This window comes from Nerophis ophidion, linkage group LG15 (genome assembly GCF_033978795.1).
Source record: "Nerophis ophidion isolate RoL-2023_Sa linkage group LG15, RoL_Noph_v1.0, whole genome shotgun sequence".
NCBI lineage: Eukaryota > Metazoa > Chordata > Actinopteri > Syngnathiformes > Syngnathidae > Nerophis > Nerophis ophidion.
Genome location: NC_084625.1, coordinates 37,449,241 through 37,476,054, shown reverse-complemented (window position 1 = coordinate 37,476,054; position 26,814 = coordinate 37,449,241). Strand labels below are relative to the sequence as shown.

Genomic DNA, 26,814 nt, shown 5'->3' with positions numbered 1-26,814 from the left:
TTCCACAGCGGCGTTCCTATGAGTTGTTGTTAAATGGCTTTCGCTTTGCATAGTAGAGTTTTAACTAGCACTTACAGAAGTAGCGACCAACTGTAGTTACTGACAGGTGCTTTATGAAGTGCTCCTGAGCCCATGTGAGGAAATCCTTTACACACTGATGTCGGTTTTTGATGCAGTACCGCCTGAGGGTTCAAAGCTCCGTAATATCATCGCTTACGTGCAGTGATTTCTCCAGATTCTCTGAACCTTTTGATGATTTTACGGACCGTAGATGGTAAAATCCTTAAATTCCTTACAATAGCTCAATGAGAAATGTTGTTCTAAAACTGTTCGACAATTTGCTTACAAACAACATCCTTGTTTGTGAAATACTTAGCATTTCATGGAAGCTGCTTTTAACCCCAATCATGGCACCCACCTGTTCCCAATTAGCCTGCACACCTGTGGGATGTTCCAAATAAGTGTTTGATGAGCGTTCCTCAACTTTATCAGTATTTATTGCTACCTTTCCCAACTTCTTTGTCACTTGTTGCTGGCATCAAATTCTAAAGTTAATGATTATTTGCAAAAAAAAAAATGTTTATCAGTTTTAACATCAAATATGATGTCTTTGTAGCATATTCAACTGAATATGGGTTGAAAATGATTTGCAAATCATTGTATTCCGTTTATGTTTACATCTAACACAATTTCCCAACTCATATGGAAACGGGGTTTGTATATGAACACATAATATATATATATATATATATATATATATATATATATATATATATATATATATATATATATATATATATATATATATATATATATATATATATATAGGCTTTTTTCATTAGTATACTAGTACCAGTACTCACCTGTACTACTGCACTGATCAGGTCTGCTCCACTCAGGCCTCAGCAATATTGATCCACCCAATCCCATTCCATATTTCTATACTTTGTATTGCTATCCCATATTTGTAATTCAGTGCAGTCACACAAATGCATGCCAACAACATGGATGAACAAAACATACGTTTTTCTGCAACAGCAGTTGCTCTGAAGGAGAGAATCAACAAATCAATAAAGGTGTGAAATAAGCAGAAATAGATTTTGCAGTCAAAACAATGTGAAATTAAATCAAGTTTTAACTTACTTGAGCCTCTTGAATTCTGCTAAGGCGTCTTCATATGCTGCAAAGCACAAACATATTTTGAGAGAAATGACATTCAGCAGCAAATAGGGAAGTTGAATTCTCTCTAACCTTGACCTGACAACTCCACGGTCCGCCTTAGGCCTCCTTTGCTGTCGCTGAACTCAATGGCATACTTTCCCATGTCCTTCTCAGTGGGCTCTGAGATTTGCAACCACAACTGTTCGCCGACCACGCCGCTCTTGAGGCGGTCACTGAATTTAATTGGTGAATCCCTTTTGGGGCACAAACCAGAGTTTAGTTTTGTATATTTGAACCAGAGTATGTTTTCATTATTTTGAAAACGTAAATGGGTTGAACACACTTGTAGTGCCATGTGACTGGCAGCAGGTCGTTGTAGTAGCTGACAAAGGTGTAGATGCGAATGCCTTCTTCTGTGCTTGTGATCTTCAACGGTGTGGAAGAGTTAGCTGCAAAGTCAACAATCGTCCATTCAATTGCTGAATTTAGGTGGAACAAACTTGATAAAAGTAGGTGTGAAATGTTTACAACTCACCGATATAGTCAAACACTTCATTCATCAGGTCTTTGAAACCTTGAAGAAAACAATGAGCAAAATGTTCAGGACAATAGGCAAACTTAACACAGCAACAAGATTGCGGAATTATGGAAGTAACAACGTTTGTCAAAGTACACAATTAAAACTTCAGACTCAATACAAATCAAAAGGAATCTGTACTGCTTAATGCTAGCTTCAGCCAGGTAACATGTATTACCGTTTTTGCTTAGGGATAGCTACAGCCAGTTAACATATTTTAGCATTTTAGCTTAGTGCCAGCTTCAGCAACAGACATCTATTTGTGTTTCAGCTTAGTGCTTGCAACAGCAAGTAACGTGTATTGGGGTTTTAGCTTAGTCCCAGCTTCAGCAACAGAACATCTATTCGTGTTTCAGCTTAGTGCTTGCTACACCAAGTAACGTGTATTGGAGTTTTAGCTTAGTGCTAGCTTCAGCCGGGTAATGTTTATTAGCATTTTAATTAATTTTCAGCTAGGTAATGTGGCTAGTATGCGACAAACGTGCTAGCCGGTAACACACTTTTTGCCAATGTTTTATTACATTGCTAACATATTATTTTGTGAAGTAATCGCCAACTCCAGAGCTACCAACATTTGGTGATGTTGCAGTAGATTCTCCACCCAAGCTCCTTACACCTAACTGCACGATATGAATGGAAAATGGTTGACAATCAGAAATAAGGTTATTAAGTTTAAGCTAGTCAAAGATCCATTATGTGACAGTGGACTACTTATTCTTAGGACCAACTACTTCAATCTGTAGGACAAGAGTACTGCGCTGTTTTTCGGACTCGCAATGAAAAATATTTCTTGTCTAAGCTTTGCACTGCACTTATGTGCCAATTTAACGTCTTTAACTATAGAAGTATGTAGGGATGTAAATAATGATAAACCACGATAAAATTCAGGACAGTTAGTCATACCGTTTAATTTTTAAATTATCGAAAAACTGTCATTTATTAATGAACCGGGGGACATTGCTCACTTCCGGGAAACGGCAGAAAACAACAAAAGGACTTAGCTCTTGAGATGTTGCCCTGCTAGTAAACGGACAAAATCTGAAGTATGGACGTATTTTAGATTCATAAAGCGTGCTGAGGGTAAAACAATTCAGAATAGTCAGCCTATCACCAGAAAATGCAGGAAAAAAACTCTGCGAAAGGAGGCAACATTTCAAACATGTTGAGCCAACTCCAGAACCACCATCCACAACTACACGTCAAGTGCAAGGTAGGTCAACTTGTAGTTGAATGCATGATGGAAAGTGTTTGAAAATAAACATGTTATCGTTGTCAAACGTTCTTATAGTATCACTTTATTAAGTCTTACTTAAAGTTACTTGTAATTGGCCTACTAACATTGAGAGCGAGTAGTGTGTGCACATGACACACGGTGTGGGCAGGTGGGGTTTGGTGGTAGGAGGTGTATATTGTAGCGTCTCGGAAAAGTTAGGCTGCAAGGTTTTCTGGGTATTTGTTGTGTTGTGTTTATGTTGTGTTACGGTGCGGATGTTCTCCCGAAATGTGTTTGTCATTCTTGTTTGGTGTGGGTTCACAGTGTGGCGCATATTTGTAACAGTGTTAATGTTCTGTATACGGCCACCCTCAATATGACCTGTATGGCTGTTGACCAAGTATGTCTTGCAGTCACCTGAATGTGTTTCTGAAGAAACCGCACACAGAATGTCCTTTGGCTGGCAATTTCTTTGTATGGAGGGAAAGCCGACACGACGACAGTTTGCAGAAGATGCTTGAAGCAGTTCTTTCACGGCACTCCCTTAATAACGTTGTTCGGGAGAAGTTCGAGAGAATGGTTGAATCTGGAGGAACCCTTATACTCGGGAGTCTTTCGGAAAAATCAGGATGGTTGGCAATTATGGTCTAGACCAGGGGTTCCCAAGTTTTTTGACTCGGGGCCCGCATTGGGTTAGAACAATTTGGCCGGGGGATGGGCTGTGTATATATATATATATATATATATATATATATAAATATATATATATATATATATATATATATATATATATATATATATATATACATATATATATATATATATATATATACACTGTATATATATATATATATATACTGTATATATATATACATATACATATATATATATATATATATATATACTGTATATATATATATACAGTGTATATATATATATGTATATATATATGTATATATATATATATATATATATACTGTATATCTATAGATATTAAAATGAACATGCATACACAAGTCTCCATAACGTTAACCACCATGTTGCTACAATAAAAAACAAAAACAAACAAAGGAAAATATAAAAAGTGCTACTGATTTTATAGTATATATATACTGTATATATATAAATATTAATATGAACATGCATACACAAGTCTCCATAACGTTAACCACCATGTTGCTACAATAAAAAACAAAAACAAACAAAGGAAAATATATAAGTGGTACTGATTTTATAGTATATAGATATATATATATGTATATATATATATATATATATACTGTATATATATAAATATATATATATATATATATATATATATATATATACTGTATATATATAAATATATATATATATATATACTGTATATATATAAATATTAACATGAACATACATACACAAGTCTCCTTAACGTTAACCACCATGTTGCTACAATAAAAAACAAAAACAAACAAAGGAAAATATAAAAAGTGGTACTGATTTTATAGAATATATATATATATATATATATATACATATATATATACATATATATATATATATATATATATATATATATATATATATATATATATATATATATATATATATATATATATATATATATACATACATTCCTCGCGCACTACTTGACTGAAAGAGCACACACTTGCCACTGACGATGTCAAGTTATCGATGGGAAAATGCACAACAGGTAACAACAGTAAAATGGATTAGAAAGGACAGATATAAAAAAATAAAAATGAAAAATTAAATAAAATAATTATTTTTTTTAACTTAGGACTTCCCGCGGGCCGGATTTTGGACGCTCGCGGGGAGTAGTTTGGGGACACCTGGTTTAGACCCAAGAAGGAAAGATGAAAGCGAATGGATGTTTATTACTGAATACATTTACATATATATACAAACGTGTCTTCTTTTTTTTATTGTTTCTTTTAATGAATAAAGTGACGTTTATGACAACCTTTTTGCAAAAATACTGTATATAATGCATACGTTTGTCATTTGTTTTCAAAAAACTTACAAAAAAGTGGGACCCCAAAAATTTACTGTGGGACCCCATTTTTATGACTTGATGGGGTCCACGGGACAATTGGACATGGGAAAATTCCTAGCGCCAACGCTGCTGTCAACCGAGGAGAAAAAATGCTTTATTTAAATAAATATATTATTTATAAAGCAAGTTCAAATATCATTGGCAAATTTTCACCTAGTCCCGGCCTTGGCAGGCTGCTCGCCTTGGCATGCATATATGTGTGTCTTCTTTTTGGGATTTCAGAATATGGTCAGCCTAATTTAACGTTTAAAACAAATCCAGGCAAATTAAATCACTGCAACTTGTTTTGTTTTTAGAAGAGGAACATTAGGGTCAGTGGGTCAGATGAGTATAATTATAATCAGAATCTAATAAATATAATAATACATTTGCTTTTCCCTTATTTGCAGAGTGGGTGTGCAACAGGCAAGTTTGACGCCACAGTTACAGTACACCATCTCAAGCAACATCACACATACACTGCCTGATGCCTTCCAGAATCTACACCCTTGTCAAAAATGGCAAAAGACCTCTCACTGCAGCGCTGTCATATTTCATTGCCGAACTTTCAAACAGTTGAGATGTATTCTCAGATATGTGTAAGACTAAATCTATCATACAGCAACACTATTTTCGAATACCTGTAGGACAAAAAGTGCATATACTTTACATCTTATTTTTATCATTTGTTTGTTCCGCCTGATAGAGGAAACGCGACCATTTCTACGTCAATGTCATTACATGATCACTTATTTGAATACAAAAATACTTCTGACAACTAAATTACTGCTAAAATCTGGACTTTTATTTACAGCAAGGGATAAAAAGTCCATTGTTCTAGGCTGTACCGCTAACACGAGTGCGAGTGGCTGCAAGGCGCCGACTCGTATGTATAAGGAAAGGCAAGGGGGAGTTACAAACAAATCCCTTTACACGTTCTAATTGCTGAACAGACAAACAACTCCTACACAGGAGTCAGTCACACACAGACAACTCATAATACAGACGGACAACTTAAAACACACACACAAATCTAAATACACACACACAGATTGATATACAGACACACATAATTACACGCACACGTGATTTGGATTACACAGGCATAGATTGAGATACACATTTGCAAATAATTTTGCTACAATAACACTTCCATATTTAACATATCGGATTTGGCCGCTCGTCAAATAACCTAGTAGTATTATATTGTACATGAACATACCTTAAAAAGCCCTGGATCGTGTTTGTGTTGTTCATGGTATCCTTATGCCTATCATATATAAATATCATGGTGCTGAGCTAGCTAGTCACTGATTCTGTAACCTATCTCCATTCTGTGCACTCAACATAAAGACCTAGCCAACGCAGCATTTTTGGGGGTCGTCTTCATTGGCACATCGATCGCAACCCTAACACATTTAGTAGTATTTATTCCTTACTATAGAACTTTGTTATATTTACAGTATATTTCCTCTTTTCATTTTAAATACACAAAATTACAAAACAAGATTTTAAAACTTCAGTCAGCGTTTCCAGATGTCTCCCGCAGAATCCAAAAGAGTTGGCAGCTCCCAAAACTAATATACCAGTAGGAATTAAAAATAAACATGGTGTGGAATTTGGCTATTGAAAGAATCAATTATTCAATTAAGAAATAAACAGCAGGTCACCTTGGTCGGTCAGACTTAACGCTGAAGTGTCCTTTCCTCTGTCGTCCTTCAAAACAATCTCATACACGCCAGCATCCTTCTTCGAAATCTGTCAGACAGCCGTCACAATGTTTCTTGTTATAAACATACATGATAAATGATGCTATCAATATTCATTTGCTTTGTATTCAGGAGGGCAGATTAATTTTCCTGGACACAAAGCAAAAAAGCCATCAAACAAGTAGCTATAGATTCCACACTGAATTGAAACGTTTGTTATATTCGCAGCATGTTTCTATGATGACAACACAAGCACAAGTAAGATATTTAAAAACTTGAATCCATACCTGAGCTATTTCCAGCTTCAGCACTCCTTCTGTAAAGCCCAGATTTTCATCCACCTTAATCTCGCGGCCGTCTTTATACCAGAGAGCTGAGGTGTCCTTTTTTATGTTTCCCACCTTGAATGCAGCACAGTAGACTGTAGGATTATTACAACACAATTTTTTTAAATAATCTGAATCTAAGTCTTACCTTGCACTTCAGTACAACACAACATTCCGGCGTCACCTCGTAACCCAAATATTGAATAAAGTGAGGACCTGGAGACAACATGGTGGTCAAAAAGGTAAACAAAACTCATGGAGATTTCAGTGCAAAAGTCGAGATAAATACCTTGTTTTCTGACCCATTCTTTCCTCTGGAACTCAGATTCCTTCTGCAAATCCTTAAACACTGGAATCCAAAACACATATTGTTTGCCACCATTAGTAGATCTTCAAAATTCTAACCTCCAATCGCTAACAAGGTCTATTTTAAACTTGGTCAGACTGGACCTACCGTCTCCTATCAGTACCAGGCTGGACTGGTTGGTTGCTTTCCCATCTTGCATCTGAAAGGTGAAGGTTCCTTCATCTGCTGGTGTCAGAGATTCCATGATCATTTCAATCACTCCAGTGTTCTTGTCAAAGTTCATCTTGTATTTCTGCCAGATGCCAACAGAAGGGAACATGAAGATGTGAGAAGAATGAAAAGTGGTGTTTGTCGCTGGCTGACCTCGCCTTGAGACACAACATTGTCGTTGAAAATGTAATCGACTTTGGCGTTGGCCGATATCTTGTCAGCCTGCAGCCAAAAGCGAACTCTGCCCTTTTCCAGCATCTCTACTGCCAGATCTGACTTGAGGGGAATAGCTAAAAGATGAGAGAAAAAACAACTTAGAAAAGTTTTATAATGTTTAATGACAAGATTTCATGGTTTACATACATCCTCCCATAAGTGAATGAAAAACTGAATTTTGATTTTCTAAAGAAGAAATTATATGAACTTTGATATGAACAAAATTAACTTTTGAATGAAGAGTGGTTGTACTCGAGCGATGACAACAAAGGCCTTCTGTCCTTCCTTTCTGCTTTCCTTCTTCATGCTTGAGTTGCTATGTTGCATTGTGCTAATCGACTGCTGTTCTCTTAGAAGCCAGTAAGAGCAATAATTATAAATCAGTCAATCAAAGTTTAATGGTATAGCCCTTAATCACAAGTGCCTCAAAGGGCTGCAATAATGATGTGATACATGTAGTGCACATTTGCATATAACTTTTGGTCTTTCATTGACCAAGTGCCCTGAGCGGTCTCTAGTCCGCTGACTTCAACTTCTCAAGAAAGATAGCATTTCAGCAGTTGTGGTAGGCCAAGTTTTTTTTTTTTTTTAAGTTTGTCATTTTTTGTGGACTTTGGGATGTCTGGAATCTTTTCCCTTGGGGGAGGGTACTGGTATGATCTGTTTCTGGTTGTCTTGTTTTCTGTTCCCCAAGTGTTTCTTTGTGTCCTGAGTTGCACCTGTGTCTTGCCTTGAGCTTTGTTTTTTTCAATCACCTTCCTCTTGTGTCTAGTTCAGGTGTATTTATGTGTGTAGTCTGTGTATCTAGTTTTCAGTTAGCTGTCTAGTCTTTGCCTGGTCATCATATGTCCTGTGTAGTGACTACCTCTCCAAACCAGTGTTAGCATTATTGCTCATAGCTTTTTGTTTTGTGTACTTTTGTCTGTGAGATGTTCAACTTTATGTTTTGTATAGGTTGATTGGCAACACTAAATTGAGTGTAAAAGTGTCTGTCTATCGGTCTTGTCTATCTGGGATGAGGTGGCGACTTTTCTAGGGTGTACCCTGCCTTCCGCCCGAATGCAGCTGTCTCCAGCCCACCCCCGTGAGCAGTAGAAAATGGATGGATGGATGGATGGATTTTGGGCTTGAGAGTTATTAAAGATGAATGCATGGCTGAGTACATAGCATCCAGGTGAAGAAACACTATCTGAATAGCTGTCTTCATCCGGAGGTCATACCATCAAGGCCTTCTCTGCTGGCCTAACATAACCAGAAATCATGAACATAATTAAAAATAAAAGGATTTTTTTAATTTACTTTCTCTAAATATCAAAAACTATTCATATTCTCTTCATTTCACATTATGCTCCTTCCAGTGCTGTTGTTTTTAGGTTACAGTTTTTATCCAATCAAAATTCAGCTATCTTATGTTCCCATGCTGTACGAAATCTGCCCGGGACCTTCAGAATCAACAAGTCGGAGTCTGAGTACTGTAAGTGAACTGGCACATACAGTTGATAGATAATTGCGATAGCCAATCAGATCACGGGTTGCTGTTAGTAGGGCCTTCTAGCTGGCCTAACGTTGAACATGACATATAAGTGTCCTGGGATTGGGGACCACTGGTTTGAGCCGCGGCAGTGCTATGCAGATCAGCAGAGCCACACCCAAGACCATTAGCAGATTAATTGATTAAATTAATCCGTAATCACGCCTTCACTGATGGCTGAACATAAATAATGATCATAGATTAATCAAAGTTAATTTTATTTTTTATTTACTTTCCTTATGGGGTCGCAGGGGCTATTGGAGCCTATAGAAAATGGATGGATGGATTTACTTTCTATAGATACATAAAAGTATATTCTCTTCATGTCAGGCTGGCTTGTTGCCAGAGCTTTATGAATTTGGCCGTAGCCTTCTGAATCGACATAGTGTAAACAAACAGCACACATACAGTTAATAGACAGTTGTGATAGCCAATCAGATCCAAAGTTGTTGACAGTAGCCTATCTAGGTAGCCTGACGTTAATGAGAATGTGATTGGATAGTCACGTGTCACTCCAAAGTGAGTATCCAATTACAAGTTGCAATTTACTGAAGTGTTTCACAGTAGCCATACCGGGCTAGCAGAGAAATCACAGATACTCACTTTTTGAACCCACAAAGAAGGAAAACAAAACGTTGATTAGGTATATATATATATATATATATATATATATATATATGTGTGTGTATATATATATCCATCCATCCATCCATCCATCTTCTTCCGCTTATCCGAGGTCGGGTCGCGGGGGCAGCAGCCTAAGCAGGGAAGCCCAGACTTCCCTCTCCCCAGCCACTTCGTCTAGCTCTTCCCGGGGGATCCCGAGGCGTTCCCAGGCCAGCCGGGAGACATAGTCTTCCCAACGTGTCCTGGGTCTTCCCCGTGGCCTCCTACCGGTTGGACGTGCCCTAAACACCTCCCTCGGAAGGCGTTCGGGTGGCATCCTGACCAGATGCCCGAACCACCTCATCTGGCTCCTCTCGATGTGGAGGAGCAGCGGCTTTACTTTGAGTTCCTCCCGGATGACAGAGCTTCTCACCCTATCTCTAAGGGAGAGCCCCGCCACACGGCGGAGGAAACTAATTTCGGCCGCTTGTACCCGTGATCTTATCCTTTCGGTCATGACCCAAAGCTCATGACCATAGGTGAGGATGGGAACGTAGATCGACCGGTAAATTGAGTGCTTCGCCTTCCGGCTCAGCTCCCTCTTCACCACAACAGATCGGTACAACGTCCGCATTACTGAAGACGCCGCACCGATCCGCCTGTCGATCTCACGATCCACTCTTCCCCCACTCGTGAACAAGACTCCTAGGTACTTGAACTCCTCCACTTGGGGCAGGGTCTCCTCCCCAACCCGGAGATGGCACTCCACCCTTTTCCGGGAGAGAACCATGGACTCGGATTTGGAGGTGCTGATTCTCATTCCGGCCGCTTCACACTCGGCTGCGAACCGATCCAGTGAGAGCTGAAGATCCCGGCCAGATGAAGCCAACAGGTCCACATCGTCTGCAAAAAGCAGAGACCTAATCCCGCGGCCACCAAACCGGAACCCCTCAATGCCTTGACTACGCCTACAAATTCTGTCCATAAAATTTATGAACAGAATCGGGGACCTGTCCACTGCCTCTGGAGTCCTATGAGCCAAAAGAACCCGGTAGGACTCCTTCTTCAGCTTGACGGCATCCCTCACCGCTGGTGTCCACCAGCGGGTTCTAGGATTACCGCCACGACAAGCACCAACTACCTTGCGGCCACAGCTCCGATCAGCCGCCTCGACAATAGAGGTGCGGAACATGGTCCACTCGGACTCGATGTCCAGCACCTCCCTCGTGACATGTTCAAAGTTCCTCCGGAGGTGGGAATTGAAACTTTCTCTGACAGGAGACTCTGCCAGACGTTCCCAGCAAACCCTCACAATGCGTTTAGGCCTGCCAGGTCTGTCCGGCATCCTCCCCCACCATCGCAGCCAACTCACCACCAGGTGGTGATCGGTAGAAAGCTCCGCCCCTCTCTTTACCCGAGTGTCTAAAACATGAGGCCGCAAATCCGATGACACAACTACAAAGTCGATCATGGAACTGCGGCCTAGGGTGTCCTGGTGCCAAGTGCACATATGGACACCCTTATGTTTGAACATGGTGTTTGTAATGGACAAACTGTGACGAGCACAGAAGTCCAATAAAAAAACACCACTCGGGTTCAGATCCGGGCGACCATTCTTCCCAATCACGCCTCTCCAGGTTTCACTGTTGTTACCAACATGAGCGTTGAAGTCCCCCAGTAGGACAAGGGAATCACCCGGGGGAGCACTCTCCAGTACTCCCTCGAGTGTACCCAAAAAGGGTGGGTACTCTGAACTGTTGTTTGGTGCGTAAGCACAAACAACAGTCAGGACCCGTCCCCCCACCCGAAGGCGGAGGGAGGCTACCCTTTCGTCCACTGGGTTGAACTCCAACGTGCAGGCTTTAAGCCGGGGGGCAACCAGAATTGCCACCCAAGCCCGTCGCCTCTCACTGCCGGCCACGCCAGAGTGAAAGAGGTATATATATATATATATACTATATATATATATATATATATATAGTACTAGGTGGTATTTGAACCAGGGACCCTCGGGTTGCGCACGGCCACTCTCCCACTGCGCCACGCCATATATGGCGTTGAATGGGGGCTACAAATTGTGAGTTAAAATATTTAATTTCTCTATTATTTCATGTTTTATGTTTTTTTTTTACAATTTTACCTTCGACAGTACCACATAAGTTATGTTTTAATTGCTGATGCGAGTTTATTTTTAAATGCTCCAGAAATTAGCCCGTTTTGTACAGTGTTGAGGTAATTCAGTTAAATTCCCAGTAGTGCGTAAATGTGTTAATCCAACAGTGGTCATGTGGTGTGTAAATCATGGTATTTTGAGAGGTAATCATTGAAGTCGAAAATCACTGAAGGCCTATGTGGGAAACACACGACCCGCCACTGAGTCAAACAAAAGTTTTAACGCGTTCAGTGTACAGATTGAGTAAATTAAGTGTTGATCGGGTAGAAGTTCTGACTTCCTCCAAAGTTTCTCTAAAACCGGATTTAATTATCACAATCTAGGATTAGCATCTGTTGGGAACCTGAGGACCATCTGAACATCTAAAAACAGAAGAGGTGTTTTGTGGACTTACTTGGGAACTTGTGATCATGGCTGATCTCGAGCAGTCTCTTCAACTCTGAAAATAAAAGACAGATTTTTAGAACATGTTTCATAACATTGTCTTTAACATTGACCAGTTTTAACATCTTCAGAGGTTATTAATGTTGACAGCACAGCTTTGAAGAATGCTGTTTTTTAAAAGAGACGTTCTTTACTTTAAAACGTACCTTCTTCTGAGATAGTGTAGCTGGATGACGCACCGTCAGTGTTACTGACAAGACATGAATAAATGCCAATGTCTTCCTCTCCGGGACATTTGAAAGTCACTTTTGACCTGAAATAATTTCATCAATGAGTGATTAAGCACAAAGTGTCCTTCAAATATCATCTCACTTGTTTCCTTTGGTCTCCGCAGTCATGCGTGAATAGTCGGGGATATCCTCATAATTTTTAGACCACAAGAATTTTGAATCAGGGGTCATGTTGCTGCATTCAAAGTTTAGCGAGATGTTGCCATCATCATCAACATCCACAACTATTTCCTTGGTGCCTAGATGCCACAGGAAAGCAAAAAAAATATAGAGATTATTCACTACAGCATTGAGATTTTTCACTCGAAAGATTGGATTTCTTTTTTTTTTACCGGATATATTACGATTTTTCCTTAGAAATATCGAGATTATATATTAGACATATTGATTTTATACACTAAGAATATTGAAATTATTCACTGGAAATATTGAGATTATTCACTAAGAATATTGAGATTATTCACAGGAAAAATTTAGATTTTTCTCACTTGGAATTATTAGATTATTCACTAGAAATATTGGGGTTATTCACTAGGCCTATTAGAATTATTCAGTACAATTGTATGATTATCCTGCTAGGAATATTGAGATTTTTTACTAAAAATATGATTATTAACTTGAAATATTTAGACTATAATTGATAGCTGTGGCCTTACACAAATAATAAATTAACTCAAGCATCGCAACGGTAATACGATGGTATCACCGTTTCCAAATTTATGATACTCCCGTATACTAAAGTAATGTCCGATCATTACCTTATAAAATTCGAAGTTCAGACTCATGTTCGGCAAGCTAATAATAATAATCACTGCTATAGCAGCTGCAGCATTAATGCTGCCACAATGACGACTCTTGCTGGCATACTGCCCTCGGTAATGGCACCATCCCCAAAGTATGTAGGCTCTATTGATAACCTCACTAACAACTTTAACTACGCCCTGCGCGAAATCATTGATAGTATCGCATCGCTGAAGTTAAAAAAGGCTCCAAAAAGGCGTAACCCATGGTTTACATAAAAAACTAAAGCTCGGAAATTATTATGTAGAAAGCTGGAATGGCGCGCGACTAAACTTGAGGTGCACCATTAAGCATGGAGTGATAGTTTATTAACTTATAAATGCATGCTTACCTTAGCTAAATATTACTCAAATCTCATCCTCCTTAATAAAAACGATCCTAAATTTTTGTTTAGAACAGTAGCATCGCGAACCCAACAAGGGACTCCTTCCAGTAGCTCCACCCACTCGGCAGATGACTTTATGAATTTCTTTAATAAGAAAATTGAACTCATTAGAAAGGAGATTAAAGACAATGCGTCCCAGCTACAACTGGGTTGTATTAAAAAAGATACGACTGTATATACGGCGGATACTGCCCTCCAAAATAGTTTCTCTCTTTTTGATTAAATAACATTAGAAGAATTGTTACAACGTGTAAATGGAATAAAACAAACAACATGTTTACTTGACCCACTTCCTGGGAAACTTATCAAGGAGCTCTTTTTATTATTAGGTCCCTCAGTGCTAAATATTATAAACGTATCACTTTCCTCGGGCACCGTTCCCCTAGCATTCAAAAAAGCGGTTATTCATCCTCTCCTTAAAAGACAAACCTCTATCCTGACCTCATGGTCTCACCTTCCCTTTATTTCGAAAATCCTCGAAAAAATTGTTGCAGAGCAGCTAAATAAACACTTAGCGTCTAACAATCTATGTGAAAACTTTCAATTCGGTTACTCTACAGAGACAGCCCTCGCAAAAATGACTAATGATCTATTGCTAAGGATGGACTCTGATGCATCATCTATGTTGCTGCTCCTCGATCTTAGCGCTGCTTTCGATACCGTCGATCATAATATTTTATTAGAGCGTATCAAAACACGAATTGGTATGTCAGACTTAGCCCTGTCTTGGCTTAACTCTTATCTTACTGACAGGATGCAGTGCGTCTCCCATAACAATGTGACATCGGATTATGTTAAGGTAATGTGTGGAGTTCTCCAGGGTTCATTTCTTGGCGCGGCACTCTTCAGCATCTACATGCTGCCACTAGGTGACATCATACGCAAATACGGTGTTAGCTTTCACTGTTATGCTGATGACACCTAACTCGACAAGCCCCTAAAGCCGACCAACACGCCGGATTGTAGTCAGCTGGAGGCGTGTCTTAATGAAATTAAACAATGGATGTCCGCCAACTTTTTGCATCTCAACACCAAAAAAACGGAAATGCTGATTATCGGTCCTGCTAAACACCGACCTCTATTTAATAATACAACTTTAACATTTGACAACCAAACAAATAAACAAGCTGACTTGGTAAAGAATCTGGGTATTATTTTCGACTCTCGTTTGAGTCACACATTAAAGGCGTGACTAAAACGGCCTTCTTTCATCTCCGTAATATCGCTAAAATTCGCTCCATTTTGTCCACTAACGACGCTGAGATCATTATCCATGCGTTTGTTACCTCTCGTCTCGATTACTGTAACGGATTATTTTTGGGTCTCCCCATGTCTAGCATTAAACAATTACAGTTGGTACAAAATGCGGCAGCTAGACTTTTGACAAAAACAAGAAAGTTTGATCATATTACGCCTGTACTGGCTCACCTGCACTGGCTTCCTGTGCACTTAAGATGTGACTTTAAGGTTTTACTACTTACGTATAAAATACTACACGGTCTAGCTCCAGCCTATCTTGCTGATTGTATTGTACCATATGTCCCGGCAAGAAGTCTGCGTTCAAAGGACTCTGGCTTATTAGTGATTCCCGGAGCCCAAAAAAAGTCTGCGGGCTATAGAGCGTTTTCCATTCGGGCTCCAGTACTCTGGAATGCCCTCCCGGTAACAGTTCGAGATGCCACCTCAGTAGAAGCATTTAAGTCTCATCTTAAAACTAATTTGTATACTGTAGCCTTTAAATAGACCCCCTTTTTTAGACCAGTTGATCTGCCGTTTCTTTTCTTTTTCTCCTATGTCCCCCTCCCCCTTCTGGAGGGAGTCCGGTCCGGTGGCCATGGATGAAGTACTGGCTGTCCAGAGACGGGACCCAGGATGGACCGCTTGTCCAGAGTGGGGACCCAGGATGGACCGCTTGTCCAGAGTGGGGACCCAGGATGGACCGCTCGATCAGAGTCGGGACCCAGGATGGACCGCTCGCCTGCGTATCGGTTGTGGACATCGCTGCGCTGCTGATCCGCCTCCGCTTGGGATGGTTTCCTGCTGGCTCCACTTTGGCGGGACTCTCGCTACTATATTGGATCCAATTTGGACTGGACTCTCACGGTTATGTTAGATCCACTATGGATTGGACTCTCACAATATCATGTTAGATCCGCTCGACATCCATTGCACTCGGTCTCCTGTGTTGGGGGGGGGGGCAGCCCTTCGAGAAGCTTGTGATTTAGGGCTATATAAATAAACATTGATCGATTGATTGATTTTTCACGAGGAATATTGTGATTATTCACTTTAAATGTTGAGATTATGCGCTATAAATATTGTGATTATTTACTAGTTCTATTGACATCATTCAATATAAATATTGACTTTATTCAATGCTAATATTGAGATTTTTCACTGGGATTATTGAGAATATTCATTAGAAATATTGAGAATTTTTAGTAGTTTATCAACTGTCCTTATACCTCCTACCTGGCTTGGTCAGAGCTTGGACTCTCTCTGAGATTTCAGAAGTCTTTCCTACACCTGCTTGGTTCTGTGCTCGCACACGAAAAATGTACGTCTCTCCCTCCTTCAGATTCTTGACCTGCAGCACAACAAGAAAAATAAGCACATTTTTAAAGATGTGACCAACTTCACAGTGACCTTGAAAAAGGTGTTCTCTGTAGCCTTGGTGTTGATTCCTCTCCAAGTTTCCTCTGGAGCTTCAGCTTCCTTTATATCGACGTAAAAGCCATTGACCGGATCTCGACCTTGATAAACTGGTTGTTTCCATAGCAAAGTCATGGAGTCACAACGGACCTCTCTGAGTTCTAGATCATGAGGAGGTCCTAGCAGGAAAAACAGACAAAATATTGGAATTTTGAAATTCCAGATCATGTTTTAAAGGCTGAAGGTTGAAATAAATCCCCTGAGAGCTGCTAAAAGTGCACCTGGAACAGCAATAGTCCACTCCTCACACAGGAACGTGTCGCTGGGAAGTGACGGGATGCCAACACCTGCAATATTGGCTGCTCGGACCTGAAACTGATACTTTCTGTTCTCCTTCAGGTCCGTCACCTACAGACATGAGAAGAATTTTGGCTTCTGTGAACATCAGGCTGGGAAAAAACGAGGAAGACTCACCCTGTAGGCCCTTTCACTGATTGCCCTAATGTTAGCCTCATGCCACTTGCCCGGCACTCCGTCGATGACTTCGCGGTAATCCACAAAGTATCCACTGATGTCAGCCCCGCCCACGAAGGCCGGCTGTTTCCAGGCGAGCACCATTGAGTCACGTACACACTCCAGTACACTGATGCCAAAAGGTGGAGCAGGAGACGCTGAGATGACAGACAACTCCAATGAACTCTCAATGCATGGATAACTAAAGCTCAACCTAAAAGGGACACATTTCATTCTTAAAGCTAACTGAGGTGAATTTCAAAACTATGTTGTAAAGGCTGCAAGTACTTAAAAACATTGTTTATCACACTATGTAACTATTGTAAAAAGTTTTGTTCTTATTAAACAGATATTTGAACAGTTTTTGAGTAAATAAATTGAGGAGTTGGTAAGCATTATGCTAAAATATGTGTGGCTAAACTAAACTTTCTGTCCTGACAAAGAACAACACATTTATTTAGTAAATCAACATTTCAAAAACTAACTTCTGATTCACAGAAGCAGACTCAACGTTTTCTATTGTTGATAGTCTTTATGCTAAATTTATAACAGAATGTTTACCTAAATATTTCATTTTTTTCTTGTCAGTTTCAGTAATCAATTCAATTGAAAAATATTCATAATTTCTCTAATTCAGGCAGCCCTAACAACATTGGTAATTGCTTAGATGCCAAGTCAGGGAAATTGATAATACTGTGCTGTTAGTTAAAGTTAGATTTGTACAAAAAGATTAGAGTTTGATGCGCTAGTTTCACACAGCCTTATTCTTGGTTGTTGATAATCTGACATCTTTGTGGTGGATTGTCAAGTTTTCAAGATCACCTGAAGGTTCTGTTCTGAGGAGCTATGCAGACCCTGCATCGGTTTACATATACTAATGTATGTATATAAATAATAGCAAATATATATAATAATATAAGAATTTATAGCATTTTTGAATAATATGATATAAAAAATAATACATATATAATGATATAATATCAGAAAATATAACACATGAACAATTAATGGTAAGGAAACGTGTGTTAAATGTTTTGACCGTCAGACTCTGCAATCCTTACAATGAAATCTTTCATGAAAATAGAATAGTTGCAGTAAAGAAAACTTGAATGGTCCTCCACTTCAAATTTTGCAACTTGACTCTGTTGAGATTTTTTGTTTTCTTTTTTGAGGTAAATTCTGCATATGGTTAGCTAGCCTAAATGAAGTCTTTTTTTTAAATGTATTTTATGTCTTACAGTACAGTAGTTTTTATTTTTATGCTGTAGTGATCACAATAGATGATAATAATAATAATACACTGTATTTTATTGCTGAAACTGTCTACATTGTTATTGTTTTTAATTTCTAGAATTCCAAATATCCCAATTATCATCCATTATGATTAATCCGATGTAGTTCTTATGAATATACCATATTAAATACAAGTTTAAAAGGTCTCCTAAAGCTATGACTCTTTAATTAGTGTAAACAAAAAATTTTAGATTACAATTCCTCAAAACACAAATGCTTGTTAATTGAACGCAAAAATCCTTAAACTTTTTGGTGCATACATCTTTGGACAGTTTTTTCAGAATTTCAAGTCAAAGCATAATAACTGTGTAGTAAATGTACCAAGCAATACTTTAAAGGGGAACATTATCACCAGACGTCAATATATACCTTGATGTTGCAGAAAAAAGACCATATATTTTTTTATCCGATTTCCAAACTCTAAATGGGTGAATTTTGGCGAATTAAACGCCTTTCTGTTTATCCCTCTCTGAGCGACGACGTCAGAACGTGACGTCACATCGGTCATCAACGCCATTTTTCCCTACCACATCACACTTCGAGTCAAATCAGCTCTGTTATTTTCCGTTTTTCTGCCTCCATACTCCAACCATCTGTTTCAATAAATGCGTAATCTGTTGAATCGCTTAAACCGCTGAAATCCAAGTCTGAATCCGAGCTAATGTCGCTATATCTTGCTGTGCTATTCGCCATTGTTTGTATTGGAATCGCTATGTGACGTCACAGGGGACGTCACAGTGGCTTAGGCAAATAGCAAAAATCAAGCACTTTAAAGCTTTTTTTAGGGATATTCCGGGACGGGTAAAATTTTGAAAAAAACTTCGAAAAATAAAATAAGCCACTGGGAACTGATTTTTATTGGTTTTACCCCTTCTGAAATTGTGATAATGTTCCCCTTTAAGTATAAAGGGCTGACTAAGCTACTTTTTATAAACCTTTATTTTACATATATTTATAAAGGAATATAATTCAGCCGGACTTTGAACCGGCAACCCCTCCTCATTTGAAGATAAATGTGAAATGAAGGAAGGTAAATCACATCAAATATTCACAATTTACTTTGTTACATGCTCTAAAAATATTCAGTGACCTCCATTCGTGTAGCTGTTTGTCTCAACCTGACTGAACTGAATGCTAATACTAATGCTAATAGGCTAATGCTAAATCTGATGTGTTCATGTTGTTGCACTAAAATAAACACTGACATTTAAAAAAAAAAATTTATATTGTTATTAACAGCGGAAATTGACCAAAAAGAATCACCTGAGCCTAGGTTATAAACTGTTTTTTAAGCACTGACTATGAAAACATTTGATTCATGAGTAATAATTCCTACTTCGCCAAATCGTTTTCACCACAGTTTCAATTAGACATGAAAAACAAGTTTGCTGTGTTACTGTGTTTTGTCGTTTGATATGCATATTTTACATGACATCCAAACTTTTAAAATGTGACGTTTATAATGTATTGGGTTGTGATATTCGTGTGTAGATGTGAAAAATCTAAATATACATTCATGATTAGATTATTATGGAGGTATTATTGTAGCAAAAATGATTTGCAAACGTGTATCTCAATCTGTGCGTGTGCAATCCAATTCACGTGTCTGGTACTAATTTGTGTGTCTCTATCTCTTTCTGTGTGTGTGGTAATCAGAGTGTGTGTTCTCATTGTAATTTGTCTGTCAGCAAAAAAAAATACAATTCTGTCTATCTGTATTTCGATCTGTGTGTGTGTAAAAAAAATGTCTATTGGTGGAACTACACTGAACAGCCACTGTAATGATACCAAGTATCGGAGCGTATCTTGTTGATACTACTATGATTACATCAATATTCGGCATCACATCTTCTTTTTTTTTTTTTTCACATTTATATCATGTTTATATACTCAGGAAATATGTCCGTGGACACATGAGGACTTTGAATATGACCAATGTATGATCCTGTAACGACTTGGTATAGGATTGATACCCAAATTGTGGTAATATCCAAAACTAATATAAAGCATCCAAACAACAGAAGAATACATTATTATTACATTTTAACAGAAGTGTATTTAGAACATGTTAAAAGATAAAGTAAACAAATATTAACAGTAAATTAACAAGTACATCAATAATTCAAGTTCTACCATTTGTCCTTAATAATTTTGACAAAATAATAGAATGGAAAATGACACAATATGTTACTACATACATCAGCAGACTAAATTAGGAGTCTTTGTTTGCTTACTTACTATAATAAAAGACAAGTTGTCATGCATGTTCACAGTTTTATTTAAGGACAAACTTGCAATAAGAAACATATGATTAATGTACGGTAAGATTTTTTGTTAAAATAAAGTCAGTAATGCAAGTTTTTGTGGTCCTCTTTATTTAGAAAAGTATTGAAAAGTATCTAAACAATTTTGGTACCGGTACCAAAATATTGGTATCGGAACAAGACTACCTTGCAGACACTCGTACTCCTATTGGCGTTGAAGCCAAGAATAATTGACTTTCCATCACTTGATGTAAGTAAAAGTTCATCTTTTAGAAGTAACTTAGTGGTCAGAAGTATGTTTGTTTTCAAATAAGTTATTAATAATGTCACGACATAACGGATGAAATTAATTTCCTCCATCCTTTCACTCCTTTAAAGGGGAACATTATCACCAAACCTATGCAAGCGTCAATCTATACCATGATGTTACAGAAAAAAGACCATGTATTTTTTTAACCGATTTCCGAACTCTAAATGGGTGAATTATGGCAAATTAAACGCCTTTCTTTTTTTCGTTCTTTTAGCGATGACGTCAGAACGTAATACACCCGCCATTTTCATTTTCACATTACAAACACCGGGTCTCAGCTCTGTTAGTTTGCGTTTTTTCGACTATTTTTTGGAACCTTGGAGACATCATGCCTCGTCGGTGTGTTGTCGGAGGGTGTAACAACACTAACAGGTAGGGATTCAAGTTGCACCACTGGCAAGAAATCTGCCGCCAGACCCCCATTGAATTTGCCAGAGTGTCTGCACATTTTACCGGCGATGCTAAGACAGACATGGCACAGAGATGTATGGATAACCTGCAGATGCATTTGCAACGATTAAGTCAACGAAATCACAAAGGTGAGTTTTGTTGATGTTGTTGATTTATGTGCTAATCAGACATATTTGGTCACGGCATGACTGCCAGCTAATCGATGCTAACATGTTACGCTAATCGATTCTAACATGCAATTTACGCTAGCTGTATGTACATTTGAAACTAGATACCCACATTTAACGCGAAACAAACACTTACCAATCGACGGATTTAAGTTGCTTCAGTGTCACAAGATGCGAAAGTCCTGATCGTTTGGTCTGCAAATTTTACCGGCGATGCTAATAAGGCAGCCATGCTATGGGCCACTTCATTAGGTACACCCATGCTATGGCCGAATAGCGTCAATAGCTATTCGCTCAATAGCTTCAATTTCTTCTTCAATTTTGTTTTCGCTATCTGCCTCCATACTCCGACCATCTGTTTCAATACATGCGTAATCTGTTGAATCGCTTAAATTGCTGAAATCCGAGTCTGAATCTGAGTTAATGTCGCTATATTTTGCTGTGGTAACCGCCATGTTGTTTGTATTGGCAGCCCTGTATGACGTCACAGGGAAATGGACAGTCACATCGCAAATAGCGAAAATTAAGAACTTTAAAGCTTTTTTTAGGGATATTCCGGGAGGTGTAACATTTTGAAAAAAACTTAGAAAAATAAAACAAGCCACTGGGAACTGATTTTTATTGTTTTTAACCCTTTTGAAATTGTGATAATGTTCCCCTTTAATTGACACAAACTAAGTAATACACACACAAATACAGATACGCACACAGATTGTATTAGACAGCCTATCGAGGGTTCTTGCTTTTTACACACACTTTTTTTTTTACACACACACACTCACTCACACACAGATCGAAATACGGACTGATATTTATTTTTTTTTTACCCATAGAGTAATCATTATACAGACACAAATTAGTTCCCGGAAACGAGAATTGGATTACACATGCACAGTTTGAGATATGTGTTTGCAAATAATTTAGCTACAATAATACTTGCATAATTATTACCATTATTACAAGATTTAAACATGGTCTCTGTGTTCTACGCATGTGGTATAGCAAAGGGATGCACAACTCGTCAGAACATCTGAGCTTGGCTGTCTGCTGTGACATTCAATCAGTTACTTACCTGTGAGGAGAGCGCCACCTATTGTTTATTTGATGTCACCCCGAGTACATGTATTAGATTAAAAAATGTGTATGACAATGAAGTTTGTTTTTCTACCTCCGTCCTAAGGCAGTGCTCACCTGCTGTGTGGGGCCCCTGAGTGTGCTCCTGGTTAGCAGAAGCATCTACTGACAACTCACATGTCTGCTCCGTCTCCGACCTCTCGGCTCTTTTTACAGTGTGATTGAAGCCTAATTGTGCTTCTGTGTCAGTAAGTGCTTCACAAAGTGAGTTCGGCGCAGACTGTGAGAGCTGATCGTTCACCACATTGTGGGCCTGAGACACACTTAATGCCCGCTGGTTGTTTGTCTCTGCGGGGTGTGAGGGGCCCGAGTTTACCACCTGGGCCTGCCCCTGCCCGTGCTCGGGGTCAGTCTGAGCTTTGCTCAATTGCATTGTGTCAGGGGAGAGCTGGACAGTGTCATGCGTGCCCGTCCAGCGTGGCCTGTGCAGGGTTAGTTGGCCTGCTTTACCCCCCGGCCCCATCTCCGGCAACACACCATGAGGGATGCCGCCCCCTACAGGAGTTAGCAGAGAAAATCAAGAGAAGCTTTTTTTAGGACAAACAGATGCAAGTTACATAAGCATAATTTACAATAGCTAAAACAATGGATCAATAAATAAGCAGAAAAGATGTCTTCATCTGACTGGAAGGAAAAGATGAAGACAAGATGGCCGAAAGGTGACATCCATGTGAGGACATGATGAGAACATGCAGCCAAACGTTAGTCACATTGCAAATGCATTGAATCAACTTTACCTCAAGCAAAAATAGCATCAAATGTATGAAGATTGCTTTTTAAGACTGACGACAAAATAGAAGAAAATTGTTTAAAGTTAGTGTAAAGTAAAGTAGATTGTCACACATACACTCTAGGTGAGGTGAAATGTGTCTTCTGCATTTGACCCATCCCCTTGTTCATCCCCCGGGAGGTGAGGGGAGCAGTGGGCAGCAGCAGTGGCAACGCCCGGGAATCATTTTTGGTGATTAAACCCCCAATTCCAACCCTTGATGCTGAGTGCCAAGCAGCGAGGTAATGTGTCCCATTTTTATAATCTTTGGTACGACTCAGGTTTAAATTCACAACCTACCGATCTCAACACGGACAATCTGGACCACTGAGCAATTTTACATTTTGAAAAATCATTGCAAGTCCGTATTTCTGAGCGCACACAAAGATAGGCTACTTTATCTTCTACTTCCAGTTCATATACCAATTAGTTTTTTTTTCCTTCATGTATATGCAGAATATATGCCGATTATTACAAAATACAATACTGGGAGGAGGAGAAGCAAATATATATATATATATATTCAGCATTCACAGTGTGATTAAACAAACCTTAAACAAACCTTAAACTATCTTGCAGCCACTATTTTTGAATTTATATTTAGAACGCTTGGTATGTACGTGCAAACTAGCACATTAAGGCAAAATGGCTGTGATAGAAGAAGACATTGATGCAATGACAGATGATGGAAAACATATTTGTCAACATATTGTACGTCAAATAAAAACAATGAACACATCGTCTATTTAGCGATTACATTTTATAGCTGCTTTATAACTTAAAGGGACTTATAAATGTCGTTACAATGTCGGACTCTTGTATTAAAAAATGCCAAAGCATCAAATCATGAAGTACATTTGAACTGAGCGTACAGCAGTTTTGAATGCATCTGAAAAAAAAAAAAATACAGTCTTGTTTTAACCAGATTGACGGACGTACGTATGTGGGCATTCTAACAAAAGCTCTCTGCCAGCCTCCTGCCTCTCTGCTGTACTAAGGCTGTTGGCTGCAGCCTCCAGTGTCATTCCTTCTTGTTTCATACCATCCCGCCTGCTGTGAGATTTCTAAAACAAATACTACATTATTTTTTCGTGTTTTGTCAACATGGACTAGTATTGAGTTGGATTAGCCGCTAAACTGCTGCTGAAGAACGGCAACATTGCAACATTACTAGCCAAAGCATAAATAATAGATAGTATCCGTACCACAAGCAAGTGTGCTAAAAGTAGATAAAAGTAATAAATTGTCCTTTTTAAGGTGCCGATTGGAGCCAGCAGATTTGTTTTGGTTTCGGTTTGCATTTTTTAAATGACATTAGATTTGTTTCATATGAATATATTTTATTAGCTGAGATAGGCGCCAGCGCCCCCCACGACCCCAAAAGGGAATAAGCGGTAGAAAATGGATGGATATAATAAAGCCATCCATCCATCCATTTTCTACCGCTTATTCCCTTTTATGGGGTCGCGGGGGGCGCTGGCGCCTATCTCAGCTACAATCAGGCGGAAGGCAGGGTACACCCTGGACAAGTCACCACCTCATCGCAGGGCCAACACAATCTATAATAAAAATGTAATATATATTATTCATATAGGAAATTATATGAAAACAATTATTGTGCCATGTATTTTCTTGCCTTTGGATCATTCCGGTGTTTTTGGCATTAGCGCAAATTCTCGCAGAGCGCTCCTTGACGCGCTAAAATAGGTTCTGTTGTACAAAGTTGTCTTCTATTCAGCCCACAAAATGTGGTGCAGATTTAATTTGTGTAATGCATGTTGTATAACAAAACAACACAAGTTGGAGCATGATGTCATGGGTGTGCAGTAAATGAGTGTCTCTATACTGACAGCAGGTAGTACACACAAAATACTCATTTAAAAATGCTTGTGCACTTGTTATAAATTGTACACAGTCTTAGTGGATCATATGCAACACAACCACTAATAGTACACACAATTGTATACGTTGTACACACTATTTAGTACTGTTTAGTAGATCAGACTCCAAATGTATTGTCTTGAAAGCCCCAAATGTCAAATATTCAAACAATGCAAGTCAAACAGAGCAAGGTTAATTGCTTTGGAAATAGTAGTAGGGGTTTGGTGGGACCTGTTTGTTGGTTCCTTGAACACGGGCTGGGGATGCTGACAAGGCATTACACCCAAGACAGGTGAGGGAGATGTGAGGGGAGAGAAAGGGAAGGATGTTGGGATGTGATTCTCGGGCTGGTTTGTAACGACCACTGAGTTGGATCGCACCGACCCAAATTAGAGGAAGTGTACAAGTCCTGACCCTGTCCCCGCCTCAGGCTGTGCAGAGAAAGGTGTGCTGAGTGGTAGGGTGGATGTTGGTGGACAGATCACACAAGACTAACAACCATGGTAGAGAACAGTGTGAAAGTGAAGATGGCTCAAACAGACAAAGGTGATCAGATGCTACATTACATATACAAATATCCTAATAGCTTCAAATCATACTGTACATCGGGAATTTTTAGCTAGCATGTGTACAGGGATTCTAATTAAGATTCAAAAAAATTACTTTGTTTGGAAAATATAGGAAGGTATATTTATACAAATATGATCATTAGCTTGTCTGCACTGGAAACTACACCCACTTCTTTTGCAGAATGTATATGATTTATACAACTTATATTCTAAATGCCATGAAATACTTTATAACAATAGCTTTTTTTCCTCACCAATTGCAGCTTTCACCTCCACAGCTTCTGATTCCTTAGAAAAGTGACTGAGTCCTGCGGCATTTACAGCCCTCACCCTGAATACGTACGTCTCTCCTGTCATCAAACCATGGCAGATGAACCTACAGAGAAATCTAGAACTTAGACAACCAGATACATTTTTTTTTTAATGAAAGTTTACCTGGTTACATTGACAGGTTTGTTGTTGCAGGGCTCCCAGAAGTTGCTACCCACAACGCTAGCTTCAATGTAGTAGCCCACCAACTCTTTAGCGTCTAGGGATGCTTCCCAGGATACCACAACTGACGTGTCTGTGTTTCTTGTAGGAACAACTTTGCTCGGAGCAGCGGGGATGTCTACAAATTCAAACATATTGCTCATATGTCACAGCTGTCATTGTAGGCTGTTAAACATAATTGTGTATTTGGGGATTTCGCTGACCCAGCTTGTCTCCAACCGTCGTGGCCTCAGTGGGGTCTGATGGCTCACCGACGCCAGCAGAGTTGCAGCAGCGGACACGGAAGCAATAGGAGTTCCCCTCAGCGAGGTCGAACAGAGCGAAACGAGGTGACTTGACTGGAATCTCTGTGTTCACCCTCTGCCAGGTGTCTGTGCCGGACACACACTAAAGGAGTAGAAATGGTCAACAACAAAGGCCGTAGAACATTGTGGA

At 39.1% G+C, this 26,814-nt stretch overlaps 1 protein-coding gene across 6 annotated transcripts in view; it reads right to left on the bottom strand.

Moving 5' to 3' along the window:
* myom1b (myomesin 1b) overlaps window positions 1-26,814 on the bottom strand; it is a 57,641-nt gene that overhangs the window by 14,195 nt on the left and 16,632 nt on the right. For 3 of the 6 annotated variants that reach the window (XM_061922102.1, XM_061922104.1, XM_061922103.1), the window contains 22 exons: window positions 26,583-26,766; window positions 26,323-26,497; window positions 26,142-26,263; window positions 22,726-23,163; window positions 17,051-17,247; window positions 16,858-16,984; window positions 16,571-16,755; window positions 16,397-16,511; window positions 12,821-12,977; window positions 12,655-12,761; window positions 12,459-12,503; window positions 7,692-7,828; window positions 7,476-7,620; window positions 7,311-7,370; window positions 7,170-7,237; window positions 6,983-7,096; window positions 6,657-6,744; window positions 1,697-1,735; window positions 1,505-1,610; window positions 1,252-1,415; window positions 1,144-1,180; window positions 1,024-1,046 (listed from right to left, as the gene is read on the bottom strand). In XM_061922102.1, coding sequence (XP_061778086.1) covers window positions 1,024-1,046; window positions 1,144-1,180; window positions 1,252-1,415; window positions 1,505-1,610; window positions 1,697-1,735; window positions 6,657-6,744; window positions 6,983-7,096; window positions 7,170-7,237; window positions 7,311-7,370; window positions 7,476-7,620; window positions 7,692-7,828; window positions 12,459-12,503; window positions 12,655-12,761; window positions 12,821-12,977; window positions 16,397-16,511; window positions 16,571-16,755; window positions 16,858-16,984; window positions 17,051-17,247; window positions 22,726-23,163; window positions 26,142-26,263; window positions 26,323-26,497; window positions 26,583-26,766 — 2,833 coding nt within the window. The remainder of the gene's footprint in view (window positions 1-1,023; window positions 1,047-1,143; window positions 1,181-1,251; window positions 1,416-1,504; window positions 1,611-1,696; window positions 1,736-6,656; window positions 6,745-6,982; window positions 7,097-7,169; window positions 7,238-7,310; window positions 7,371-7,475; window positions 7,621-7,691; window positions 7,829-12,458; window positions 12,504-12,654; window positions 12,762-12,820; window positions 12,978-16,396; window positions 16,512-16,570; window positions 16,756-16,857; window positions 16,985-17,050; window positions 17,248-22,725; window positions 23,164-26,141; window positions 26,264-26,322; window positions 26,498-26,582; window positions 26,767-26,814) is intronic. The other 3 variants (XM_061922107.1, XM_061922108.1, XM_061922105.1) reach the window with 2 other exon arrangements.